The 25002-nt window shown below is 39.4% G+C and overlaps 1 protein-coding gene across 5 annotated transcripts in view; it reads left to right on the top strand.

Annotated features, from left to right (window-relative positions):
• The window catches only part of LOC117543182 (thrombospondin type-1 domain-containing protein 7A), a 148347-nt gene that overhangs the window by 94238 nt on the left and 29107 nt on the right, over window positions 1–25002 (top strand). For all 5 annotated transcript variants that reach the window (XR_004568531.1, XR_004568532.1, XM_034211291.1 and 2 more), the window contains 9 exons: window positions 669–784; window positions 1999–2134; window positions 2708–2811; window positions 5777–5971; window positions 7411–7677; window positions 17535–17714; window positions 18757–18895; window positions 20017–20170; window positions 21553–21694. Coding sequence is in view for 3 of the 5 variants with exons in the window: in XM_034211291.1 (XP_034067182.1) it covers window positions 669–784; window positions 1999–2134; window positions 2708–2811; window positions 5777–5971; window positions 7411–7677; window positions 17535–17714; window positions 18757–18895; window positions 20017–20170; window positions 21553–21694 (1433 nt within the window). In the remaining 2 variants the exon portion in view is untranslated. The remainder of the gene's footprint in view (window positions 1–668; window positions 785–1998; window positions 2135–2707; window positions 2812–5776; window positions 5972–7410; window positions 7678–17534; window positions 17715–18756; window positions 18896–20016; window positions 20171–21552; window positions 21695–25002) is intronic.

The following is a 25002-nucleotide window of genomic DNA, read 5'->3' on the forward strand; positions in this document are numbered from 1 at the left end:
TCAGTCGTAAACTGCATGTGATTATGAAGGTTTTCATCAGTTTTTATTGCCCTAGATTGCCCCTATATAATTACATTCTGTATTCAAGCAATACCCAGATGGCTGGTGTGCCGAACCTCCACAGTGATATTCATTAAATCTTTAAACATGGTTTATATCTCTGTATATATATTGTATGTATTACATGTCAGTTGAATCCAGACTGCCGGTACGTATATGAAAGTCATTTGGGCCTGTCTGATGTTTTACAGTTAGTTGCAAAAGTTGCAATGTATGCTATAATAACCGTATATGATGAAAGCAAGTAACACAATGCTAACTCACTTTCTGGACATATCAACATGTTCGCTTAATGTTTTGATTGTGAAATTGACATTGTTTTATCAGTAGTGACCACACATTAAGCCCATAACAACATTGGATCAATGCTTGTTAATAAAGCAGTATAATTAGTATTAATGAAAAAGAAATACTACGAGATGCTCTGAAATGACCAGAAATCTAATCCATGTACTCTATGGACAATTTTTAAGCCAAAGCGTCTGGGAGATTTACAGTAATCAATGTTTTTTTTTTGTTCGGCACCCTGAGATTTAGAAAAGGCATCTCGCCTGATATATTTCATAAACAGGTTTTACAGCCCCGCTGTGTGTGTTTTTGTTGTCTAGGTGTCCAGACAGCCCCCGCCCCACCACCGTGCGACCGTGTCAGCTGCCCTGCAAGAAAGACTGCATCATGACCCCTTTCAGTGACTGGACACTGTGTCCTTTCACTTGTGATGCAGGTACTATGACATCTTTCTCCTCATGCATGGAGAGAATACCTGTCTGATGTAAAAAGATACTGTTTTTTTCAGATAATTAAATGGGAATCAGGGAAAGAATCAATTATCAAAGAAAGGTGTACACAAATCCGGTATCTTGAATAGTGTACAGTGTGTCTTAAGATGTTTTACACTTTGTCATAAACTGTCCATTTCTTCATTTATTCACAAAATCATCTTCTCTCACCCTGAGTTGAAAGGTATTTATTTCCATAATATACATTTATAACGATTTTTAACAAATATTTTACTTGAGAGTCACATATCAGTCATTCATTATTCACAAAATCATTTTCATTGGAAAGGTACAACATTTGCATACCAGGTACTGCATATGCCAGAACACAGCTTCATTATAGCATACACATTTATTTATATGACTCTGTCGCAGCTCAGAAGAACTAAAAGTGGTTGTGTGAAAAAACGATTGACGCGAGAGCCTTTTTAGAGCCAATCAGATTAGTTACCACATAAACATCTTGCATTCAGATATCTTAACACGTAATTCATTTGACAGATTGGCATGTAAGACAACCTTTGACAACCTCTTTTAGTGCGACTGGCAAGCCGACTCTGCCAGTGGCTAAAAGTGTCAGCACCAGTTGTTGTTGTTTTTATGCTGTAAAAAAAGAGCAGAGGCAACTTCATTACATTGATTTACATCTGAAAATCATTACGGTCCATATTTTGATGACCTCTTCGTGTGACACTGTGGCATAAATCTCTTTCGCTCTGAGCATGCTGCACCGATGGCAGTGCATTTTAATTTGATGCTGTGGATATCTTCACCTTGTGCAGGGAATTTCACATCACCCCCATACAGTACGATCGTTTAAAGCAAGGTTCAGGAATATCCAGGGGCTCGTTGCGTCTTAATTAACTACTTGAGGTCATCTTCACACATGTAAACCCCATCAAGTTAATTTGAGTCAACTCCAAGGTCTAATGGGATTTTTTTCACAGCATTGTTGTTGGCTTGAAATTCAAAGTAGTCAGACGTGCGTGTTGTCTGCAATAGCTATCCATTCAGATATGGCAAAAGCACTCTCCATGTATATTCTTCAACAACTATTAACAGAGCAGCCTAGCTTATCATTTTGACATGTTTCTCATCACATTCCCCTCACGAAAATGATTGTTTTAATTAATTATTGTGCGTGTGTGTGTCCGTTCAGATGGTAACGCTGTGAAGACAAAGCAAACAAGGAAACGTCTTATCATCCAGCAGCCATCCAACGGAGGACAGGACTGTCCCGAGGTGCTGGAGGAGGAGAAGGACTGTGAGGTCCCCAAAATCTGTCCAGGATTCAGGTAAAAACACACAACAACAATCAGAAAGTGCAGATTTCAGATTTCCTGTTTTCTTACTTTAATTAACAGCTATCAGTAGGAGAGATCGATTTAAATGACATTGTAGCATAGCTGCAATTCCTGTATTGAAAAATAAAAAGCCATATAGGCACTGTAGGACATTTCATTTATGATCTTAAGCACTCTACATGTGTCCCAGTTTATTCCCTGTTGCAGGGAATATCATTTACTGTATATAAAACAGGTTTTCACACATTCAATGTCTGTAATGGTCAAAACGGTGACTCAAGTCATAAACCTATGAAAGTCAAAAAAAAATGTTGGCTGACTGGTCAGAAAGCAGGATCCTCATTAACTATATCCGTTAATGAAGTAAAAATATATTTTTGTAAAATATGGTTAATACTACAGTATGCATACTATAAACACAGGACTATAGTTTATTTTCTGCAAATAGTTTGGCACTATTCCCCAATCTTTTTCACATATTACAGTCTTACATGGTGCACTGTTGGTGTTACGGTGAATCCCATGGTCGTGTTGATATAGCTATTCTATCCTGATTTATTCCAGGTGGAAAACCCATAAATGGAGGAAGTGCCAGCTGGTCCCATGGTTTCTCAGACAGGAGCGTCCCGGTGCGCAGGAGACCTGTGGACCCGGGCTCCAAACAAGAGGTACAGAATCTCTTCATCTCCCCCACATCTCCACTGGACCGTCACTAATCACTGTTAATTAAATTTTTGCTCCTTTGGGTGCATCTGAAACCCGGCCACGAGGCAACAGATGGATGCACCAAGGTTTTGAGAAAAGGCCAATTGACTTATAGCAGATATCAAATCCTCCCACTTACTATACTGTACCTGATACTACTAAAAACATATTTTATTTCAATCTGAGTTGGGAAGAAACTGTGTTCCCAAGTGGTGATGGTCCTCCTGAGACCTACAGTATGCTATAGACTTGAAAATGGTGATTGTTACACTTGCTTTTTTTTTACCTCTTGTCATGCAATTTTAATCAAATGTTGTTGTTTTTTGTATTTAGTAGAAGATGCAGAACCTTGCTTATAGCTTGTGACAGCCCAAACCTTTGTTTATATGGGCTTCACGTACAAGTGAGAAGCACTGTAAAGGGGTTGTGGCTCTCTCACTTTAAAAGCATATTTCCTCTCGCCTTTTCATAGAGGATGGATGCACCATGTAGTCCTGGGAGGCTTTCATAAAAATTCAATTTCAGGGGGTCACGCAGAATGATCAATTTCATTATGTTCAAGCTCCTATAGAAGACCATTATTAGTGCTTATATTTCTGTTTCGTCTTCCCCAGCTTACATTAATGGATGGAAGAATCAATTTATTCATGAAAAATGCTATATGGTCCACTTCAGACATACTCACACCACACTATTCCGATTCTCTGCTGCTTTTCATTGATGTGATACCATGTGACACCTGATGTCCAGAGCCTTCTGCACATGTTTTCACTGCTCTGACACATTAAAGTGGCAGAAATAACTTTGTCATTGACTTAAATCAAATTAGACACACTGTCCTTGCTGGTATGTGTTTTTGTTTGATAGTGTATTATGTTGTTTACCTGGACAGAGACTTTCCTTAGAGGAAAAAAAGCACTGCAGTAGCACTATGAAACACCACATAGAACAACTGAGAGCATGTGCTTATCTTTGTCTCTCTTGTTGACACACACACACACACACACACACACACACACACACACACACACACACACACACACACACACACACACACACACACACACACACACACCACACACACACACACACACACACACACACACACACACACACTGGCTCAAATAAGACCTGACCTAAACACCAACAGACGGAGGATTTTCAAACCAATAGGAGTGCCCACGGGGGGTTCAGAAGTAATGTGCTTAGAGATTGATTTATCTATGAAGGTAAACCCCTGCCGAACGTCTGCATTAAAAGAAAATGAAATATTGCAGCAACTCAAGTAATAAACCCTTTATTGAAAGAACAAAGAATAGGATGATGCAAGAACACAATATTGACTTTGGGTTTCAAACCAATTAAGGTTTGTGTCAGTTCAGCTTATATTTGTTATTTAGCTTGGAGTGAGATGTAATTGGAATTATACAGTTGTATCTTGTTTTCATTGATTATTTTTTGCCCTCTGTAAATCTGTATTTGATGTTATTTTGCCCATCATTGGGGAAAGTACAAATTGGATCTCTTACTTTATTTTAAAGGGCATTACAGCGATTTTCACACTTCAAAGTGCCTTTACCAAAAGGAAATGTTTTGGAAACAAGAAAACCCTCTGCACCTAATTTGTCAAAAACCTCCTGAACAATGACACAATGATGGATCCCAACCAAGAGCAGCTTTTGATGTTTGATTGAAAATCCCCTAAAGGCAGAAAACAACATGCTACTGTACAATACTTGTACTACCATACTATATTTACTACTACAGTACTTAATCACTGGACTGTCACGGTAAAAGTAGAAATATGTATTAATACTCTACTGAAAAAAACACATGCATTAAAATGTTCTTATAATGATTTATTTAACTTATTAAAGAAATAGCTGGATACTTTGGGAAAAGCACTTTTTTTGTGATATTATTCTCATATCTGTCTATTGAATGTGTGGGGAAATACTGAATGTTCCTTCTATATCAGAGTACCACGTGATAAGAGAGGCCGTATGTAGCTGTGTACGTAGCCGGATGTATGACTACGTACATGGATGACGCGCATGAGACACTGTTGTAGTTATGATAGCTATGTTCCTAAGATTGGCCTGATGACACAGCCCCTAGAGAGAGATAGGCATATGACGGTCATGTTTATTGTTTACGCAGGCCTTAGCTAATCTTTATTAATGTCAGCATACTGCTTTGAACCAGTATTCTGACATCTTGTTGACTCTAACACCCTCTCTTGTAAGCATATCTACTCTAGGAACTATTTGTCCCACGCAGCCCTGTGTGTGATGACTACTTCCATTCTTGCAAGGATAATAAATACATGTATCCTGTTATTGAAGACCAAGCCGGTAACGAGTGAAATTTGTCTGAATGTAATATGCAAATCCAGAGAGCGATCGGTTAGACACAAGGAGAAACAGTTAGCCCGCCCGGCTCTGTCCAAAAGTAATAACATGTAGCTGTTCGCGCCTCCAAAGCTCAGTAATTAACGGGTGATATCCAGTTTGTGGTTTAATGAGATGTTATGTGCTGGATTATTAAATTAGTGAGCCTCTGATTTTCAGATATAAACTCCTGAATGCTGTGGCTTAACGCTTAAGCCTATTCATCTCTCGTGGATAAGAAAGTCTGCTAATTTACCTCTTGGTGAATTACCCAAAATGTCGAAAGAAAAATATATTAAACTGTCAAAACATAACATGGGAATATGGAAGTAAAGCATAAGTAGGTCAATGTTGTATTATGCCATGTACTCTAGTAGTTCACTCAGTTCCTTTTGTATTACCGTACATCATTATCTTGCATTTTTAAATACCTGCTGTGACAACCAATCAATCTGTTGAAACAATAAAAGATACACTTTATGGCCTTCCACGCATTCTAATGAAGCCTTTGTGACCCGTCTTCTCTGAATCCTTCTAGCTGTGTCGTGTCGCCAGCTGGACGGGACGCAGGCCGACATCAACGAGTGTCTGAAATTTGCCAAGGCCATGCCCGCCATCACTCAGCACTGCCAGCTCCCCTGCCAGGACGACTGCCAGCTAACCAACTGGTCCAAGTTCTCGTCCTGCACAGCTGACTGCGTGGGGGTCCGCACCAGAAAGAGGGCATTGATAGGTGAGAACAAAGAGTGGCACTGCACCAAATTAGCTTTTGTTCTGAACCCCTTTGGGCCGGGTTTATTACCTGCAATGTAGTTTAAGTGTTGGTGAGGTACCAGGTAGTAATGTTGGTGAGCAATTCCTCAAGAGACGAGCAGTAAAGTTAAACATAATGTCGTAAATCTTTTCTTGCCAGGTAATGCTCCAGTGGGATTGAAGCAACACATCTGAAATAACTCCTCAGCCTTTGCTTTCCATCAGGGCGTTCCCAGACAGTTGCCTTGTGCATCACAGTTATAAAGCAAAATGACAGGAGTGCAGCAAAGCATTAAGAGTTTACTGTGGGGGAGAAAGTCAAGTTTAAAATGGGGAAAAAGTGGATTTGGAAAGCTTTTATTTCCCCCTGATTTGATGCATTATTTTGACCCATTCTACCAAGTATAAAAGAGCAAAGAGGTCATGGCATGCATTGAAGGACTCTTTGAAGAGATTGTATCATTGTTCTTCGCTTTGAACCGGGGAGAGGATGTGGATTTTAAGGATCAATTCAGAGTCCTACAGCTTTGGGGAATGAGTCTTTTTAAAGGTGGCGTATGTGGTTTACTCTTTCAAAGCAGAGCAATAATTCCCTTCCCTTTCTCAAGTTACTCTTTTACTCCTAAATGTGTAACTTTAATCTCAGAGAATATTTGACTTTTCTTCCCGTAAATATGAAAGTCCAAAAACAGTAAATATTGTTTTTATACCTCCAATGGACCTTAAAATATGTTGTATTATTCTCTTTTACACACATACAGTCCCCCCAAAATAAAAAGTAAATGTGGATCATTTTGAGTAAAGTATACTGTATACTTGTATGCTGCCTGTTGCTCACGAGGAGCTTTACAGCCAGATTAAAGCATGATTCACAGCAGTTTGCAGCTTGGATGCAATAACCAACAACCAGCTGTGGTCCGCAGGATAAACTTAGCAAACCTTGGCTCTGATTTTATTAATGCAAAAAAAAAGCATTACAGTCAAACTTAAAGCCCCCTGTATTCACTGGCAAATGTTAAGGATACTTTAGCCCTATCTTCCTATTTGCATGTGAAACTACTTGTTTTGCTTGTTCTATGATTAATAATGCTTGACATGTTGTTAAAAATATTCAAGTTGTCTCAGTAAAAGAGCACTCTGCTTGAAACTATTTTGCCAGTGTAATCTATCATCAGGAGTTGCTGTCTCACTGTTGATGTATCCCACACGAATGAGGGGACAGCAACTCCTGTGTCACCCAGCCTTTTTTCAGTGACTACACTATCCAAACTTTCCCACAGGCTTTAAAAAGTACCCTTAAATATGGTGAGACTCAAAGTCATTTCGACCAAAAAGAGACAGAAATCCAACAACACCAGCAGACGTGTGGAGTCACCTCTCCCAAAGCGATTCCTTCATCTCTGTCATCTCTGTCCTCAGGGAGGAGCAAGAAGAAAGACAAGTGCAAAAACACGCAAATGTACCCTTTGAGTGAGACCCAGTACTGTCCGTGTGACAAGTACAATGCCCAGCCGGTGGGGAACTGGTCCGACTGCATCCTGCCCGAGGGGGGGAGAGTGGAGAGCCTCCTGGGGATGAAGGTGCAGGGAGACATCAAGGAGTGTGGGCAGGGGTACCGCTACCAGGCCATGGTGTGCTACGACCAGGACAACCGGCTGGTGGAGACCCTGCGCTGCAACAGTCACGGTCAGTATTTAAACCTATAAGTATGTGTGTGGGTATTTGTTTCAGGTAACATCACAGAGTTAGTTGTTTTTTAATGTGGCCATGCTGATTGTTTTGGTTTCATGTGTTTTAGAGCAATCTACCTCTAGCACCTACTTCCACCCACTTGCATGGAGGTTAAAACCCAAAACCTCTAAGGATGATCTGAACTTAGAAGATCTTCAATAGAAGGCCTGACAATAAAGTTAATTTGTTCAGGTTTTTACAAACTGTCGCTCTGAGCCTACTCTATACCATGTGGACAAATTGATGGTTTGTGGCTCTCGGAGCATAGAAGAATTTGGTCTGTTTTTTTTTTTTAAAAGGAAAATGCATTTTTAAACATCTTTGATTACAAAAATTTGAATAAGCCAGAAAGGAATATTTTACATGTGATGATGAACACACTTTTTCTCTTATCTAAACACTTTCATTATGAAGCAGAAAATAAAGGAAATGTACTGTAGAGCATCTGCATTAATCCACACCACTCATACACAGCTGAAAGTGAACATGAAAATAAAGTAAAGATAAAACCGTAAAGTACAAACAGGGAATGAATGAGAGAAATGGCTATATTTCACTAGAAGTCGGCATCACAGAGAATGTCAAACATTTTACCGTATGGCATGTGACCCTAAATGATGGAAGCAGATCTTAGAGGAAACTGCCTTTTAAGCACACAAGTATACAAAAGCTACTAAATTGTGTTTTCCCTCTCCAGCATTGACTACTTGGTTCCAGCTGAGAAATATTCTGTAGAGCAACAGATGCAAGAATAACTGTTTATTCAGATAAACATTTATCTGAGGTGAAGGATTTTGTCTGTGCACATACTGTATGCAGTCCCCCTCCTATGGAGGTTAGGGTCCTATTTCAGATACAGGATTTCACATTAGGAGGATTTTCTCTGGCACACTCCTGTCAGAATCATTTGTCTCTTCGTTTTTTAAGGTCTTATCTAAGATCCAAAATACTTCAAGCGAAGAATCCTGGCTCAGAAACTCGTTGTGAAATTGCTGTGAAATAGAATGCGGGAGATGTTCAAATGAATACATCAGTGTTGTGCATATACAAACAAGGTTTTAGTTTCTTGTGTGAGTCACAGATTCAGATATGCGACGGTTAATCTGGGTGTGGGTGTGACAAGGGCATGTCGTAAGGATGGGGTGTGTGTGTGTGGTGGTGTGTGTGTTTTGCAGCCACTGAGTATTTTTTCACCTATGTGAATGTTTGTGTGTGTTTGTGTGCATCCATGCGTTCATCTTGAACCACCAATGAGCTTAGAACAAAATCCATGTTCCTTGAGGTGGACAGAAAAGCAAAAACACATTCATGAGGCTTGGCGTAGCTACATGTGAATCTCAAAGATATCATGAAATCTCTCCTTTATCCGTCTCATGCAGTCGCTCTTCCTCCATTCTCTCTGCCACTCCTTCCTTTATTTTCTGTGTCATCCTCTCTCAGCCATCATCACTTTTAATCTTGATAGGGGAAGAGACGTGGTCTTTCCAAGACTCTGTTGCTGACACAATGCCCTCGGCTGTGATGTTGAGCAGGCTAACTGTGCCACTGTTATCTCTGTATTCCACAGACCAACATATCACCAGGAAACGGGGGTTTTCCTGGTGGGGATTATCATTAAAAGTGAACGTTGATCAAAGCTTTGTGGTATTTCTAACTTCCCAGATTGCCTGGTTCCTCTATTTAAAGGAGCCGATATTATAAGTAAAGATCACACTGCATGCTGTTCAGAACAATTCTCAAGACATTAGTTCTCTTACTCAGCGTTTGTGCAGTTTACTAGAAACAATTTAAAACACTATAGATATTACTGTACTGTAAACGTTTATAGTCAAGCTTGACCGCAGATACACGATAATAAGCAACACAAGAAGGCTGTAACATCCAAAAGACAAATTCCTGATTATCTGAGTCCCCAGTAATAATTACAATCAGCCACAAGAAGATCTAATTAGTGTGTTGTCATGTTCAATATAATCAAGCGATATGGGGGTGGGGGGCTTTTAATAAAGGCTACTTTATTAAATAATTATAGGCCCATCTCTAAATTGTCAGTTCTGGCCAAGGTTCTTGAAAGCCTAGTGAGTGAGCAGGTAAAGGTGTTTGTAAGTAACAATGACCTACTATGTCAACATCAGTCAGGTTTCAGAAAGCAACAAAGCACCATCACTGCGACAATGAAAGTGGTGAATGATATTGTAGGTATCTTAGACAAAAAGCAGAGTTGTGCAGCTCTGTTTATTGATCTTTCCAAAGCTTTCGATACCGTCGATCATCAAATCCTGAAGCAGAGGCTGGCCAGTATTGGCATGTCCAGCCATGCAGTGGGGTGGTTTGTGAACTACCTCTCTGAAGGTCCCAATGTGTTCACTTTGATGGGCTGTCTTCTGAGTGGTTAAACATTACAAATGGTGTACCACAAGGTTCTGTTTTAGGTCCATTATTATTCTCCAGCTATATCAACAGTTTAGGTCAAAATGTGGATGGAGCAACTTTACATTTGTATGCGGACGATGCAGTGATGTATTGTGCAGGTCCCTCCATTAAGGAGGCTGTTGTTAAATTACAGGCTGTTTTTAATATTATCCAGACTCAGCTCTCTGAGCTTAAGGCTTAAGCTTAATAAAACTAAGGTAATGCTATTTTCAAAAGCCAAAAAGACACCGGAGACCACTTTGGATATTGTTACTACGCAAGGAAAAATACTTGAAGTGGTTGCCTGTTATAAATACCTTGGTATCTTGCTTGACGATTGTCTCTCTTTTAAACCTCAGGTCAATAATCTGCTTAGAAAGCTAATAGTGTCCTGTTTCTCGCTTGAGGCCAGGAAAAGGCTAGTTTCTGTGACCTTTTTTTAACAAGTAAAGCAACAGACTTACAAGCATTTCCTTTGAAAAAGAAAAAACACTTTAAAAAGATGATTCTATCAAAACCTTTTTTTATACTTCATAAGTCTGAAGTCATAAACACAGGAAGCATTATAGATTAGAAAATGGATCATCAGTATATATATATTTCAAATGTTTTACCCACCCTTCAGGGCTTCCGTAGAAATGTCATGGTGTAGTTGGGGAAGACCTTAGAAAAGGTCTCCTTCTATGTCCTATATTTGACATTACTCATAAAGTTCCTTTAATGATGACTCTAAGTTACCTGTAATCTTTTACCTTTACCATGACTCTATATTACAGGATGGCTCAGAGGCCTTGGTCTCAGGCTAGCAGGTTGGGGTAGAGGAGGAGGGGTGCACGGTGCAGTCACTCTGGAGAGTCACAGAGGGTAAAGCTTAAGGGCAAGCATCTTGCTGAGGACCTGTGAACTTGAACAGAATTGCAGAGAACAGATTTGCTGGTGCATGACGACCTGTATTTGTCACGAGAGGAGAAACACACTGAGAGCCAGTGCCATATAATTGAGCTTATGCTATTTGAGTGTTACAGCATATAGGCAGTGTGCTGTGAAGCTCTAAGATAAGCTCAGTGTGTGTTATGGTTAGTGATGTTAGTAATGTACATCAAAGGGTCCTTTGGGGCCTATGGGGATTCCTTCTTATTCCTCTACGCTCCATGTTGAGCTTCTATAGCTATTTTCCGAACGCCCAGGGATTAGGCTACCCATGTTGCCTTGGAGATGATTGTGATGCAGGGGGTGTAACGGGTCAAAAATCAGTTACCTTGGATGATTCCTGGAGCCAAAAAGGTTTGAGTAAAGCTTCTCCGACCACCCACCCATAGAGTGGATAACATTTGGTTTCAGAGGCCAACACTGGTGACTTTATTTCTGGCTGGATGGCTAGCAATAACTGGTGGCTGGATATACCCTCAGGGGGTCCTCAGTGATACCCTGGGGCCCAGGAGGCTAGTTGATCCTTACAAATGAAATAACAGAGAGAAACAAAAAGGGATTTTCCAACCAATATTATCTACTGTACAGTAGGTACAAACATCATTTCAGCTGATTACATGTATAACCTCATGTACATTTATATTGGTTCAAAACCTAAGAAGTATGTTGATCTAATTGATATTGGTATGTATTATTTTATTAGTTGTTTAAATTACTGTTGGAAAATGTAGTTTGTTTGTTTATTTCAGTTTTTATTTTATTTTGTCTTTGTGTTCGTTTCTATGCCTGCGTTGGACTGTTGTATTTTGTGTTTTTATTTCCTAAAGCCCTAACCAGAGACTCATTCAGCCTAGTAGATAAATAAGGTCAATATTTTTCACAAGCATTAAAGAAACTGTAGCATTACAGTTCACACGTGATCTATTATAGGTTACAGACAAAAATGCATAGCAAGGTAAGATAACCTTTATTGGTCCCCCCAATTCAGTCAAATGTAAACAAACCATGTCAAAAGAAAACACAAACAACTGCTACAAACCTGAAAGTATTTTTCTTTTATTGAAACGCTGTGTTTGAAATGCATGCGATTCAAGAAGTTATTAATCTTCAGGAATTTTAGCAAATAAGTCAGTGTGCAGGTGATAATTAGTTTGAAGGTGCAAGAAATGCCAGGGTTCCTGTATGTGCAAAAAGAAACAAAGCATTGCCTTGCTTTAAATAAAGCCAGGTAAAGTTCAAATAAAGCCATTGTTTGTATGTTTGGTTATGTTCCAGCTAAATGTTAATAGCTCTCAGCTATTGTAAGAAAGCCTCTCTTCCTCCAGAGGTATTTCAGTTTATATCCTACACTCTAAAAACGAATTCAGGCGACCTTTCACCTCCACTTAATTAAATGCATGGTTGCAAGATAAAAAATGTGAGTTAATTGATTTAGATAAACATTTTAAGTTGCAAACATTAATTTATAAGTTGTGTTGACGTAATAATGTTGGTAATTACATCAACTTAATATTGTGTGTAATTTGATCTGATTTCTGCGTTAATTGACTTCAAACTAAATTCAAGTTGTAGTAAGTAATGCATTTGGCTTGATAACTTAATTGTTCTACACCTTGAGTTAAGGATTTCAAGTCCACTCCCACTTAACATGCCTGGACAAGTTCCGACAGTTAAGACAAATAGAAATATGCAAAGGACATTTTAAGGTGAGTGTCGTCTTTTGTCATTCAAATACAGTAGATAGCCTTGTAGTTGCTCTGTATAGGCAAATTGCTGTTTGACCAAAATTAGCAGCCTTTGAACTGTGAATAGTTATGTGAGAGGATACAAAGTAGTAGAGGCTACTGTGAGCGTAAACATACTTTGGTTACTATTGTGATATCTCTTTTTATTAAAAATGAATCTCGTGAAGCAGATCAAGGACATGCTTCTTGAGGTAGGATCCTTATTTAGAGTTGTCATTGAAATGCAAGTTGTTGGCAGTCTCCCATTCAGAATATATTCATTTAGGTCATTTCTCTTTTTTTCCTTTTTCAAAAATAGCACAATACAATTGAAGTACGCAGATAACTATAGCCATCCGCTGCCTTGTCGTGTACCTTGGAGAAAAGGAAGAGGACCCTTTCAAGGAGTTTAGCGACGTAATTACAAATCTTGAAATAACATAAAATCCACGGGCACAGTGGACACACAGGACAAAAGCACTGCTCTCTGTCAAAAGCACTGCTCTCTGTCAGTTACATTTTGAAGCATATTGCACTTTTGGCCACACCCCAATCAATAATATCTTAGCAACGTTCAGCATGTATAGGTGTTGACAGCAATGGCATGGGAAAAGGATTGTGTACAATTTTGAAAAGTGGCTTCTGCTCTTCTGCTCCAGTTCAAATATTGTATGGAACCTGCAAAAAAGATGAGAAGATACACTAAAACTTGCACGGTTGTGATTGACAAAATCTGTCCACATGCATTTAAACACTAGGCAAAGTACTCAAAAGCACCTCTGTGTGTCTTCAGGACCACATTGCCATGACGACACACACATGCAGACTCAATAGGTGAAAACAATACCAGCGTTGCTTTAGCAGCTGGTAATAATGGCTCTGAATTCGCTAAGAGTGACAGTTTGAAAAGTAAGCAATTACCTAATTCATTATCTCTTATGCGCTAGGCTAACCTATTGTTTAATGTGCTTCAAAAGGACATGAATATCGCCTTCATCAGTGACCGGTCCACCCCAGGATCTGACCATACGATGGCAACCATCGTGGTCGAGGGAAACAAATGAATGAGCAAGCATTCTGCGTTAAATGTGTTCATACTGTTTGAAATAATGACTGTCGGCAGTGTAAACATCTTTGTTACATCATTGGTGGCCATTGAGAGTTTGTTTCTGTAGTTTTACAAAAACTTTACAGATTTGACATATTTGGCACTGGTTTTAAATATGCAAAGGCCTCTAACTTCGTTGTGATGGCAGCATGTATTTGCTGTGTCCCCATGTCCCATGGTAATATGGCTAATGTGTTTATTTATTATTTGTGGGGCAATTTAAATTTGTGTTATTTATCTTTTTTTCAAGATTGAAATGAAGCTCAGCGCAAGTTCTTTCAGGAAGACTGGGTGTATATACATTCACTCCACAGCTGCATACAATCAGCTCATCACAGGCGTTCTCTTTAACCTATTACATTTCACCTCATTCTCCAGCAGCCAATCAACGTGCTGCAGCCAAACTATAAAATGGTTCTCCTCTCTCCTGCAGTCAGCTGTGATTTCAGGTGTTCATGCACCTTATCATATGGCATGTGTCAATAAATGTTCAAACTAAATGAATTCTCTCCTGATTGAGACATCATGTGTTGAGATAAACAACTGCAGTTCAAAATAAAAAGTGAATTGCCTAATATTTTTGTTGTGGAATCAATTAATTTCTTTCTTTAAAGGCAAAAACATGAAAAAGCTAAGAAAAAAAACTATTGAATACAATATATTTGGAGCAACTTAATTTATAAATGGTTGTCAACTTAAAAACGTGTGTTCACAAGGATGGTAATTAAGTACATACAACTTAAAATTCCTTTTAAATCATGCGGTAAAACTAGTCGGAACAACTTCATATTTTGAGTAATCAACTTCAAAACTTGTGTTTATGCAAACAATTATTAAGTAAGTGATAATTAAAAACACCTCTGATTGTAGAGGAAAAGCCTTCTCCCCTAACTCAAATAACTTTGTTGCTTTAAGACAATTTCATTAGAAGTTGTCTTAACTCAATAAAGATTGATGCAAACTGTTGCGTTGATTTTCTTTGTTGAGCCAAGGCTTGTTTTTAGAGTGTAATTATCTCTGGGAGGTGCTGGGAAACTGTTAACATTTCAGGTGTCAGCAGTTACAACTGCTTTGGGGATAACAACAAGAGCTTGTGCCAGGTTGACTTCTAAAGGTGAAAAGAGGTGATCTCCTACCTGGACTCAACCCAAAAGCCCCAGTGAGAGCTTGGCAAGACCTCTAACAAGTTTATATCTGTTGAAGGTTGAGGTGGGTAGCACTTTATAGTACTTAAAAGTGACGGTGTCAGTGATTTACGATGACTGAACATGACTTGAAGACTTACAGTGAGAGGTCAAAGGTCATGAAGCTTATTTCGGAGGCCAGGCTGTAGTCAGCAAGGTGTTGATGTGGAGACACTGATCGGGCGCAGCAGAGCGTAAGGAGGTCAGGCAGAAGTGTGTGTGCATGTGAATGGACGGATGTGATCATTATGTCGCTGCACATTTAGTTTGTGTGAAAGTGCTGCCAGGACTTTACTGGATTAATTTTGTATTTTTTAATCATATTAGCTTTAAAAAATTGTACTGCTCATTTTTTGGTCAGCATCACCCTGCAACTGTCCTCTTTAGATGAGCCGAATTCCATCCGTGTTTTTAAGCTCTGCTCAACCAGAAGCACCTCCTCTAGCAGCACAGGGAAACAGGAAGAAAAACAGAACACTTATAAGAGTTTGCTCAAATGTACCCACACTCATTAATGCTAAGGTTTCTTACATAACTGCATTTTAATAGTACATCTTAATTAACCTAATTTATTATTTAACTTATTTTCCTTTATCAAAAAGTTATAAGGGCTTTTGTTATCAGACTATAATTAAAACTTTTGGCTGTTACTCAAATCAACTTTCTGACACCTTCTCAACAGTAGCTTTAATAACACTCCCACACCAACACAGCCAAATGTGTTTATGTATTTATCTATATATACATCTATTTGAATGCAGTGTTATTTTCCATCTGAACATTGCCTGACATGTTTTCTAGGTTGAACAAGTGAAAAACATTTCTCACATATTAGGGATGTGTTTTTTACAGGCCTTCATTTTCCGCTTACTAACAAGAAGAACAAATATGACTTCTAATGCTAGTGTTTTTTGGTATGTGACCCTTTCAAATATAATTATTACAGGAAATGTCATTTGTTTTATATCTTCATTCAGAAATAGAATGATTTTGGCTTTCTGTGGGGTGAGTCTGGTTAGTCTGTGAGACCCGCGGCGAGAAAACCTGCTCAGCTGGTGCCGAGGAACAGAGAGATAGCATCTCGCTAGAGTGGCCAGCCTCAGGAAGTGCATCTGATTACATTTCCACCAGTCAAGAGGATTAGTATTCAATCAGAGGGGATTTCCATAGGTGCCCACCACTGCCTCTGGGTCAATAACTTGTTAAGGGCAACATTTATGGCATAGCAGTGACAGTGTTATACGACTCCAGCCTCAGCAGCAGGCACCGCTCATCACCTCGCCCCATAGTGTTTTATAGTTACTTTTTATTTATTACTATCTAAAAAAAATATTAATTGGTCCATATTTTCATTGTAGGTTCAAGGTCATTCTGTTAAATATTATCCATATTGTATATACATTGACAAAATAGATTTGTAAGGATTTACAAGCTTCTTTTGGATTCGTTTTAACTTTATATTTAATATCGTCGTGGCAGGTGTGTGTTCTTAGCAGAGCGATCAGTCAAGGTGGCACCACATTTCTCTCTTAAGAGCAAAGCAGTCTGAGAGCCAACATTAGAAAGAATCGTATTCCCTTCATGGATTTTCTCATCAAATGCTAAACTTATTTACAAGCCAGTGCTGTCTGTTTACTAAAGTGACTTTTACCCAGCAATTGCAAAAACCATTTCATAAGACGGAAAATGTTTTTATGGACTCAACCAGAGTTCATGTACATGATCTTTTAAACATATTTAACTGAACCTTGGCCTGTGTGCAGTGGGGAAGGGAGAAATCAATAGATGGTGAGACATGAGTAACAGGCGGAGGGAGATTCTTAAAACAGGCCCTGCTGACATGTCCTGACCCTGTGAGCTGAGGGAATATAGATTGAAATAATGAAGCTCACTGACAGGCCCAAGCTCTCGCCCAAGATATTTAGGCTTTTATATAACGGCCAATATATTTGCTCCTCTGAATGTGGACCCTGTTTTCATTCCACCGGGCTCAAAATCAATAAGTGCATTTAGATTGTATTATTGTTTGCTCTTACAGCTGGGTGTTTTCCCCATCTAGCATTTCAAGAGTTTTTGGGACTTGTTAGTTGGATTGAAAAGAAAAACAGATCTTTGGGAATTAGGATGAATGTTGTTTTATACTGGATAATGAACACAAATGTCTCCTTTCTCCAGGAGGCTGAGATTCTGCTTGTGTGATACAGAGAGAACAAAGGTTTTATTTCAAAGTGTTCCTTCTTACGGTTCATTTTCTGGTGAATGCGTTTCGTCTCTGAAATGATTAATTACAGACTACAGGACCATGTCTAGTCATTCATTAAAAAAGACTGCAAAGCTGTTATTTTATCCTTCAGTTTTTCTCTTGTGTTTAACAATCACCCATTTTACTCTCCAGGTCACACCACATGCATATTCAGTTATTGCTAAACACTTCCTGTTTTTGTATTTGTTCAGGTTATATCGAGGAAGCGTGCATCATCCCCTGTCCCTCAGACTGTAAACTCAGCGAATGGTCCAACTGGTCAAGATGCAGCAAGTCCTGTGGCAGCGGGGTCAAAGTTCGCTCCAAATGGCTTCGAGAGAAACCTTACAACGGGGGCCGGCCGTGTCCCAAACTGGACCACATCAACCAGGTACTGAAACTCCAGCTCAGTTTTGTAATCGGAATTGGTGGCTGAGCAGGAGAATGAGATATAACCCCAATCTTTAATATTTATGAACTCTGCTACAATATATTTTCACCTATAACAAGTGGGTTACACATTATCCGAAACCCACACCGGAGAGAAAGAGGGAGAAAGAAATGAATTATTAATGAATAACACGCTTGAGTCCTTTACCTTCCCCTTATTATCGCTGCACTCATTTTTTGCCGAGCAGCAACAGTGCAAAATGGATGCTATAAATTGATCCTATCCACCGTATTATTGCTCAAATGTGTGCAAGTGGATTCCTTAAGGTTTCCGTGATTTGCAACTCTGAAATGCTTTCCAGATCTGTGAGTATCAGCAGATGCAGATTAAGGTTGTGTTGTTTCTGTGTGTATGTGTGAGTAGTGTGTATCTGCTAAATTCAAACAGGTTTTTTCCTGCAAAGGCTTACATAATGTAACCATTTTGTAAAGTTATCATATTCTCTGCACTATATGAACAGTTGGCATTTGCTCATTAATCCATCTATCTCCTTTTAATCCATCCTAATGCTCGCTGGATTTGACTCACTGCTACAGGCCCAGGTAAGAGCTGCTTTCCTCAGCTATCTGTAAATGTAGTCACAGATGTTAAATGTCACTGATGTCGCTGGGTCACTGACAGATGGTTGTAAACAGTCGCAATATCCTCACTGTAAGTAAACAAGGAACTATCAGATTAGAGTTTTATGTATTCAGACATTTGCCTGAGGCCAAGCTGCTCCGGGGGCAGAAATAATCTTGTTGGAGTTAAACCTTGGATAGCCAAGCCAAATAATTACTGTATATAAGGCAAAACTCAAGTGACACACTTACAGGGCTAAGAGGAAATATTTATAGAAATAATCATCACTTGGCTAAACCAAGAAGTAGAACTATTATTCTGACATATTTGACTTGCTGCTCTGTCTACTTGAAGTCATATTAAGCACATGTTAAGCACATGTTAAGCACATGTTAAGCACATGTTAAGCACCTAATTCTGTCCCCAGGTGTACGAGGTGGTGCCGTGCCAGAGCGACTGTAATCAGTATGTGTGGGTGGCTGAGCCATGGAGCGTGTGGAAGGTCAGCAACGTGGACTTAAAAGAGAACTGCGGCGAGGGCGTCCAGACCAGAAAAGTCAGGTATCTATCGAGCTGCATGTCCTGCTACATGTATGCATTGTTTATATAATAGATACATAACCACTATATGTACTGTGTTTCAGTGCTGCTAACTATTAGCTGATTTGCTGGTTCAGTCATCTAAAAAAATCAACAAAATGCTCTAAAGTATTGCTTTTTTAGAATTAAAAAAAAAACGTTCTAGAATAATTAGCATGTCAAATGTAAAGCAGGGCTTGGGCATTGATCAGTCAAAATAAGCAATATGAAGACACTACCTTGGGCTGTCGGAAAATTCAATTAGCACTTTTAAGTACACTTTTTAATATTTAATCAGACAAGCGTAATTTGTAGATTAATATACAAGCAGTTGCTAACTGTCAAATTAAAACAACTATTTTGTGTTTTGGAAAAAAACATTTATTTTCTAAATTGGACAAGAGGGGTCAACAACCGACATCCTGCCAAATCCTTTCGAGTTGAACACAAACCTTTTGGATGTTATGCTGCACATGCCAAATCATGCACTGTAATTAGACTATATTAGACTGACAGGGCTGTAATTAGATGGTCTGTGGGGCTGACAGACCAAACAAAGTGGTTCTGTAAAAGTAGACGGTTAAAAAGACAAATGCACCATATCATCAACATCCATACGCCTTTTTTATTATCAAGACTCATTTCTTTTTATGATTTTTGGTGGCTGATACATGTTCACAGTAAGTATAATGTGACATTTTCAGTGAATAAACTGGCACTCTTAGTCTGTATTCAGTTTGTCTGCTGGATAATAAAGTCTGTAATATAGATATAGATTTTTTATTAAATGTGGCTGAGGCAGTAAAGGAAAACTAGGTTTCGGATGCAAATAAAATGACCATTTTTGTACTGCATCCATCTCATCGATCTCAATCTATGCGTATTTTCTGTGTTTACATTGATCCTCTTCACCCAGTAGAGTCTGTGTTGCTGTGACAGATGTTATTTGTGTTTGTGAAATCGACCTCCGTCACCGTGAGCGACGAACCCCAGTACTTCCTCTACTTGCCATTTCTATGTCCAGTTAAAACATAACGTCTAACTAGTTTGTTCTGTGGAGCCATCAGTATCTAAAATTCAGTGTTTTTCCTCCAATCCCACAGGTGCATGCTCAACACAATAGACGGGCCGTCGGAGTCGGTGGAGGACTACCTGTGTGACCCTGAAGAGATGCCCCTGGGGGCCCGGGAGAGCCGGCTGCCCTGCCCAGAGGACTGCGTGCTGAATGACTGGGGCAGCTGGAGCCGCTGCAGCCTGGTGAGAGCTGAACTCAGATCAGAGAGCAGCAGCTCAGCTGTCTGCCACAGATATGGGAACGTCAGTGTTCTGTGAAGCCCACTGAGATTTATCTTGGTATCTATTTTTGTCAGAAATATTCTCTCTAAGGCTCAAGGAATTCAAAGCGTACCAGCACTGTATCATTTTGAGCAGTGTGTGAATCTAAGTCAACAGGTTATTTATCGTCCACCAAGAGAGGAATAAAAGAGATTTATGAACTGGGAAGCAGGAGAAAAATGGCTTATGTATCACCTACACTGTGCTCACTGTGCATTCAGCAGGGGAGGAATATGATTTATGATAAAGACTCCTGTGCAGGTTTTCAGATTTACATTTTGTGACACAGGCACTATCCTCTTTACATTAGCAGTGATGAAGTGGCAAAACAAAAAGCTGGCTAAAATATTCCAGCTAGCTCGGATCGTTATTTGGCAGACAACCACAAACAGTGAAGTTATATATATTCAGAAAACTACTAGATATTCAGGTCGTACACTTTCATTTTAGACAAAAGGTTGACAGACTAAATGAGTACAGTATCAGAATGTATCTCCTTTTTAATCAAAAACTAAGAGTCCCTTTCCAACTTGCTGTAAAATATGAAGACTTTGCTAATTGAGTCTTCCATATTCCTCCTACAGACTACAGCATGTAAGCAATCTTTGCTTTTCCTTTCACAAAAACATGTTAGGCGTCAAAACATCCTTTTCAGCTCCTCTGCTTGAGACAACTCCGATTCTTGGTAAAAAGAAAACCATTTAAATGCTCCTGTGTCTCCTGCTGTTCTCTCAGCAGCACCTTGGCCATTGTTAATCACACCCCATTTGTTTCTAAAGTACTTCCCACAATTCCATCCTCGTACTGGAGTCTCCAGTGGCCCCAGCAGGGACCCTTACATGTTTTATTCATCGTGCCTGCGATGAAGTTATTCAAAAGGCTGTCATTTTCGCCTCCAACTGTCTTCCTGCAAGCAATGACCGTGTAGAAACTGGTTTATGATTCCAGCGCAGTATCGGTTTCGGCTCTGCTGTCCTTTCCTGCTGGAGAGACATTGAATTCCTTATTCTGGGAATGCCAGGAGAGAGAAGGACCTTCATTTATATTTAGAAATACAAAGAGAAACATCCCTTCAGGGTCAAAGCCTATGCCGACAGTTTATTTCAAATACAAATGAAAAATAATCTAGCAATGGGCAAATTCACACAGTTATCTCCTTTTATGTGCCTTTGATATAAACATCAGTGTAGCAAGATCTCTGCTTAGTTCCAATTCAAAGATGTTTCTATATTCCTTGCAACGTTGACTGCTCAGAAATGTCTGCATTTTATGAAACAGTTTTTAATGTGAGGTCTCTGTTGCAGCCATGCACCAGAACCAACAGTCGAGTGCGGGTGGCATACACGCTCCGTTCTCCCAGTGTGGGGAGGGAGTGTCCCGACACGAGTGACAATGAGCCCTGCAACCTGAACCTCAACTGTTTCAACTACTTCTACAACATCACAGGTACGGGACATGTAAAATGACTGCTCTGTGCTCATAAAGGTGCAGTCGGCAGTATTCATTTCTCTCTGTAGGGTCATCAAACCTGTTTTGTTTGTGGCAGACGAGCTACTATACGTGCTCTGTATGTTTTCAATGGAGTATGTTTTAGGGCTGCTGCCATGGGATTGCAAGGATGTATGTATTGGTACTCGGTGAGCATCACTGCAAACATGGACTCTGTTTCAGAATGAGTTCCTCTTCTGTTTAAGAGGCCGCAGATAAATGAGTGAAGCTGCAGATTAGATCATTTGCTGTAGGGTCATCGCAGGTGTTTACTATCACATTGTTTCCATATTGCCTTTTCAGACGCTTTAACAAAAAGGAAATGTTGTATTCTTTGGACAGAAAGAACTACTCAGAGATTTGAGTTGGCAGCCTTCCCGAGATGATCTGCAGGATATCACACCTCCATATCACAGAGGCTGTTCTTTCATATTTCATGCTTGAAACTGTTCCTCACGTTATTTCAATACAAAATAAAAAGGAGAGGTTGGCAACAATCCTCTAGTTCTTTTGGATTTAGTTATGATGCCTCCATTTTCCGCTGCTCCACATTTTTAACCAGCACACCCTCCTCTTCCCTTTGTGCTATTACACTGGGACACATATCTTATAATCCCTACTGCTAGGTTCACAGTGGCATCCCAGGGTATATGTACATAATATACGAGAAGAGATTATTATTGGTTGAAGCTTTCTTTTTCTTCTCTGTTAGTGCTGAGAAGGTCCAAGCTGCTTCTTTCCTCCCATCAGTTTTCCTCCCTTTCTGGCTGTTTCCCTCTCAGTCTCTTACAGTCGCTCTTTTCTTGTTGCCGTGTCCCTATTTTCAGTCCCCAGAGTGCCACAAAGCTTCTCAGCAAAAGGAGACACAGTTCCCTGAGTCGAGCTTGCAAACGAGCTCGCTGCAGCTAAAAACAGACACTCGTCTTTGTCAGCGGATGGCATACTTTATGAGTGATACCTCTGCCTCCCTGTTGTTGCCGGCTTTGCACCCAAAGCCTGGAATCAAATGTTGTATTTCCACTTCACAGACATTATTTTTTTAGGGGACCCAGAGTTCTGCCTCACTTCCGCTCTGTATTGTTCTGGTGAGGTTTATTCAGGGGAAACTTGTGTTGCTTTTAAATCCTCAATATTAAACTTGAATCTGACGTCTGGCCACACAGCTTGCTTATGATGCTGGCATTAAAGAACACTGATGGCAGCCAGAGTTATTGGATTTAATAGAGCTGTTATAAACCTTCAATGACCTCTTTGCTGACAAAATAATCATCTGTTGTCAACATTGATATGTGCCAGCCAAAAGCTATTTAGAGACTGACTCAAAACTAAACAAACACACACCATTTTGAAGGTGCACTGAATATTTAGTGGAATATAGGGAAGAGGTTTTAACCAATTAAATACCCCTACATTTAACCATCTCTTTACAAGCATGCAGAGAACATAAGGTGGCTTATAAGTAAAATAAAAATGTGAAAGGCCAAAGGAAGAGGAACCACTCCCTATATAGATATGAAGGGCTCATTCTAAGCTTAAGAAAACACAACGATTATAAAGTAGAGGTGATTATTCCCTGTTAAAGTCATAGTTATGTTTTCATATTCAATTTCTGCTAATACATCCATCTAAATATACCCACTGGTCCTCAAGGCTTTATGTGTTTCTTGAGTTGTGTGGCAGAAGGGAAGGAAGGCAGAGGAAGATGAAGTGTGCAACAAAGGCAATGAGCTGATGTCAAAGTTACAATATGGGAAGCACAAGGCATTCTTGCAAATCTGCTGAGTCATCTGGGAGCCCATGGTGGTTCATTTATATTCATGGCACTCCCATCCTAAAATATATATCCCCAGTGCAGACAAGACATGTGAATTTTAGTTTAAGTCATCAATGTGGATGTTGATTAGTTTAACATTGTAGTACTCTGTCAAAACACCATGTCAAATGTCTACAAACTAATTGAAATGTATACAAATTCTATCTATATATCTGCCTCCAACCAACCTTAGATTAGCATAAACAGCTTTCAAATTAACATAAGGCAACAAGGGGAGAAAGCACATTGCTGTTTTCACATTTAATAGATACACCATGTTTGTTCCTCAATATCTGCGATGTATTCATTCTAAAGTGTAAACCATTTGTGACAGCTAACACATTTAAACACTTTTAAATATTGTCTCGATGTGTTTTGTCTCGCAACAACATTCTGCTTCAACTGAAAAAGCATCCAACCAGAAAAGTGAAATGCAGCTTCCTTGTGACTTGAACAAATGCTCCTCTCATTTTGCTTCCTGCTCCTATCTAAACCATACCTCCCTCTCACCTGCCTTTTTTTCTCTGCTGGCACCCAGGGTGGTAAAATCAGCAGCAGCCACCTACTGATCGCTGGTAATTATTAGCTATAGGCGGTAAAGTTGAGAGCTGTAGTGAATGATAACAATAATTGTGTTCTTTCCACTGTGAAATGTGATTGGAGGAGCAAGGAAGGTACATGAGTGCGAGAGACAGAACAATAAGAGGGTATATCCAACCATTCTTGTCTGTTTTGGAAGTGCCTGCACATTTGGCCAGCAATGTTTGACTGAATAATACATGTTTAAAGCTGCCATTATCTTTTTCAATCAGCGAAAACTAAATGTCTGCTTTCAGTGATGAACCAACAGAGAATTATCACCAAACGCTGCTGATCCCCTCAATTACGAAAAAGCTTTTCAGTGGCTTTAAGTATATTTGGGGGGGGGGTTCAGCCTGCAGCTTTACTGTTTTAAATGTTCACTCTCACCAATCTCAACAGCTGTTCTGAGTGAAGTCAATATAAACCCTCTCTACACTACCTGCCCAGAACCAAATAGCAGATAGGAAAGTTAGCGACTACTCTGAATATTGTGGAATATGTATCAGCTAAAAAGTCCAATACTTCAGTTGTTGGAGAGCTAAACCAAGACAATGAGGAATGCATTTTAGACTTACCTTGTTGAGGTAGCCAAAACACAATTTCAAATAAATGCAAATTGTTTGATGATAAATGTCTCTTGTCAACTTTAAAGATGATGCGGATTCAATGTTGTGTTTTCTGCTTTTTTACGATAGGGTTAGGGTTACATAAATGTATACATAAAACAAGTTAATGCAGATTTAAATTCAGACTTGTTCAAAATTCACAATATGTTAATGTCATATGTACAGTATATCACAGGCATGTCACTGCTTTGACTGCACTGAGTCGTGTCTCACTTTGAGAATTTTAAGTAAAACTTTCTAGTTCT

Source organism: Gymnodraco acuticeps, unplaced genomic scaffold, assembly GCF_902827175.1.
Source record: "Gymnodraco acuticeps unplaced genomic scaffold, fGymAcu1.1, whole genome shotgun sequence".
NCBI lineage: Eukaryota > Metazoa > Chordata > Actinopteri > Perciformes > Bathydraconidae > Gymnodraco > Gymnodraco acuticeps.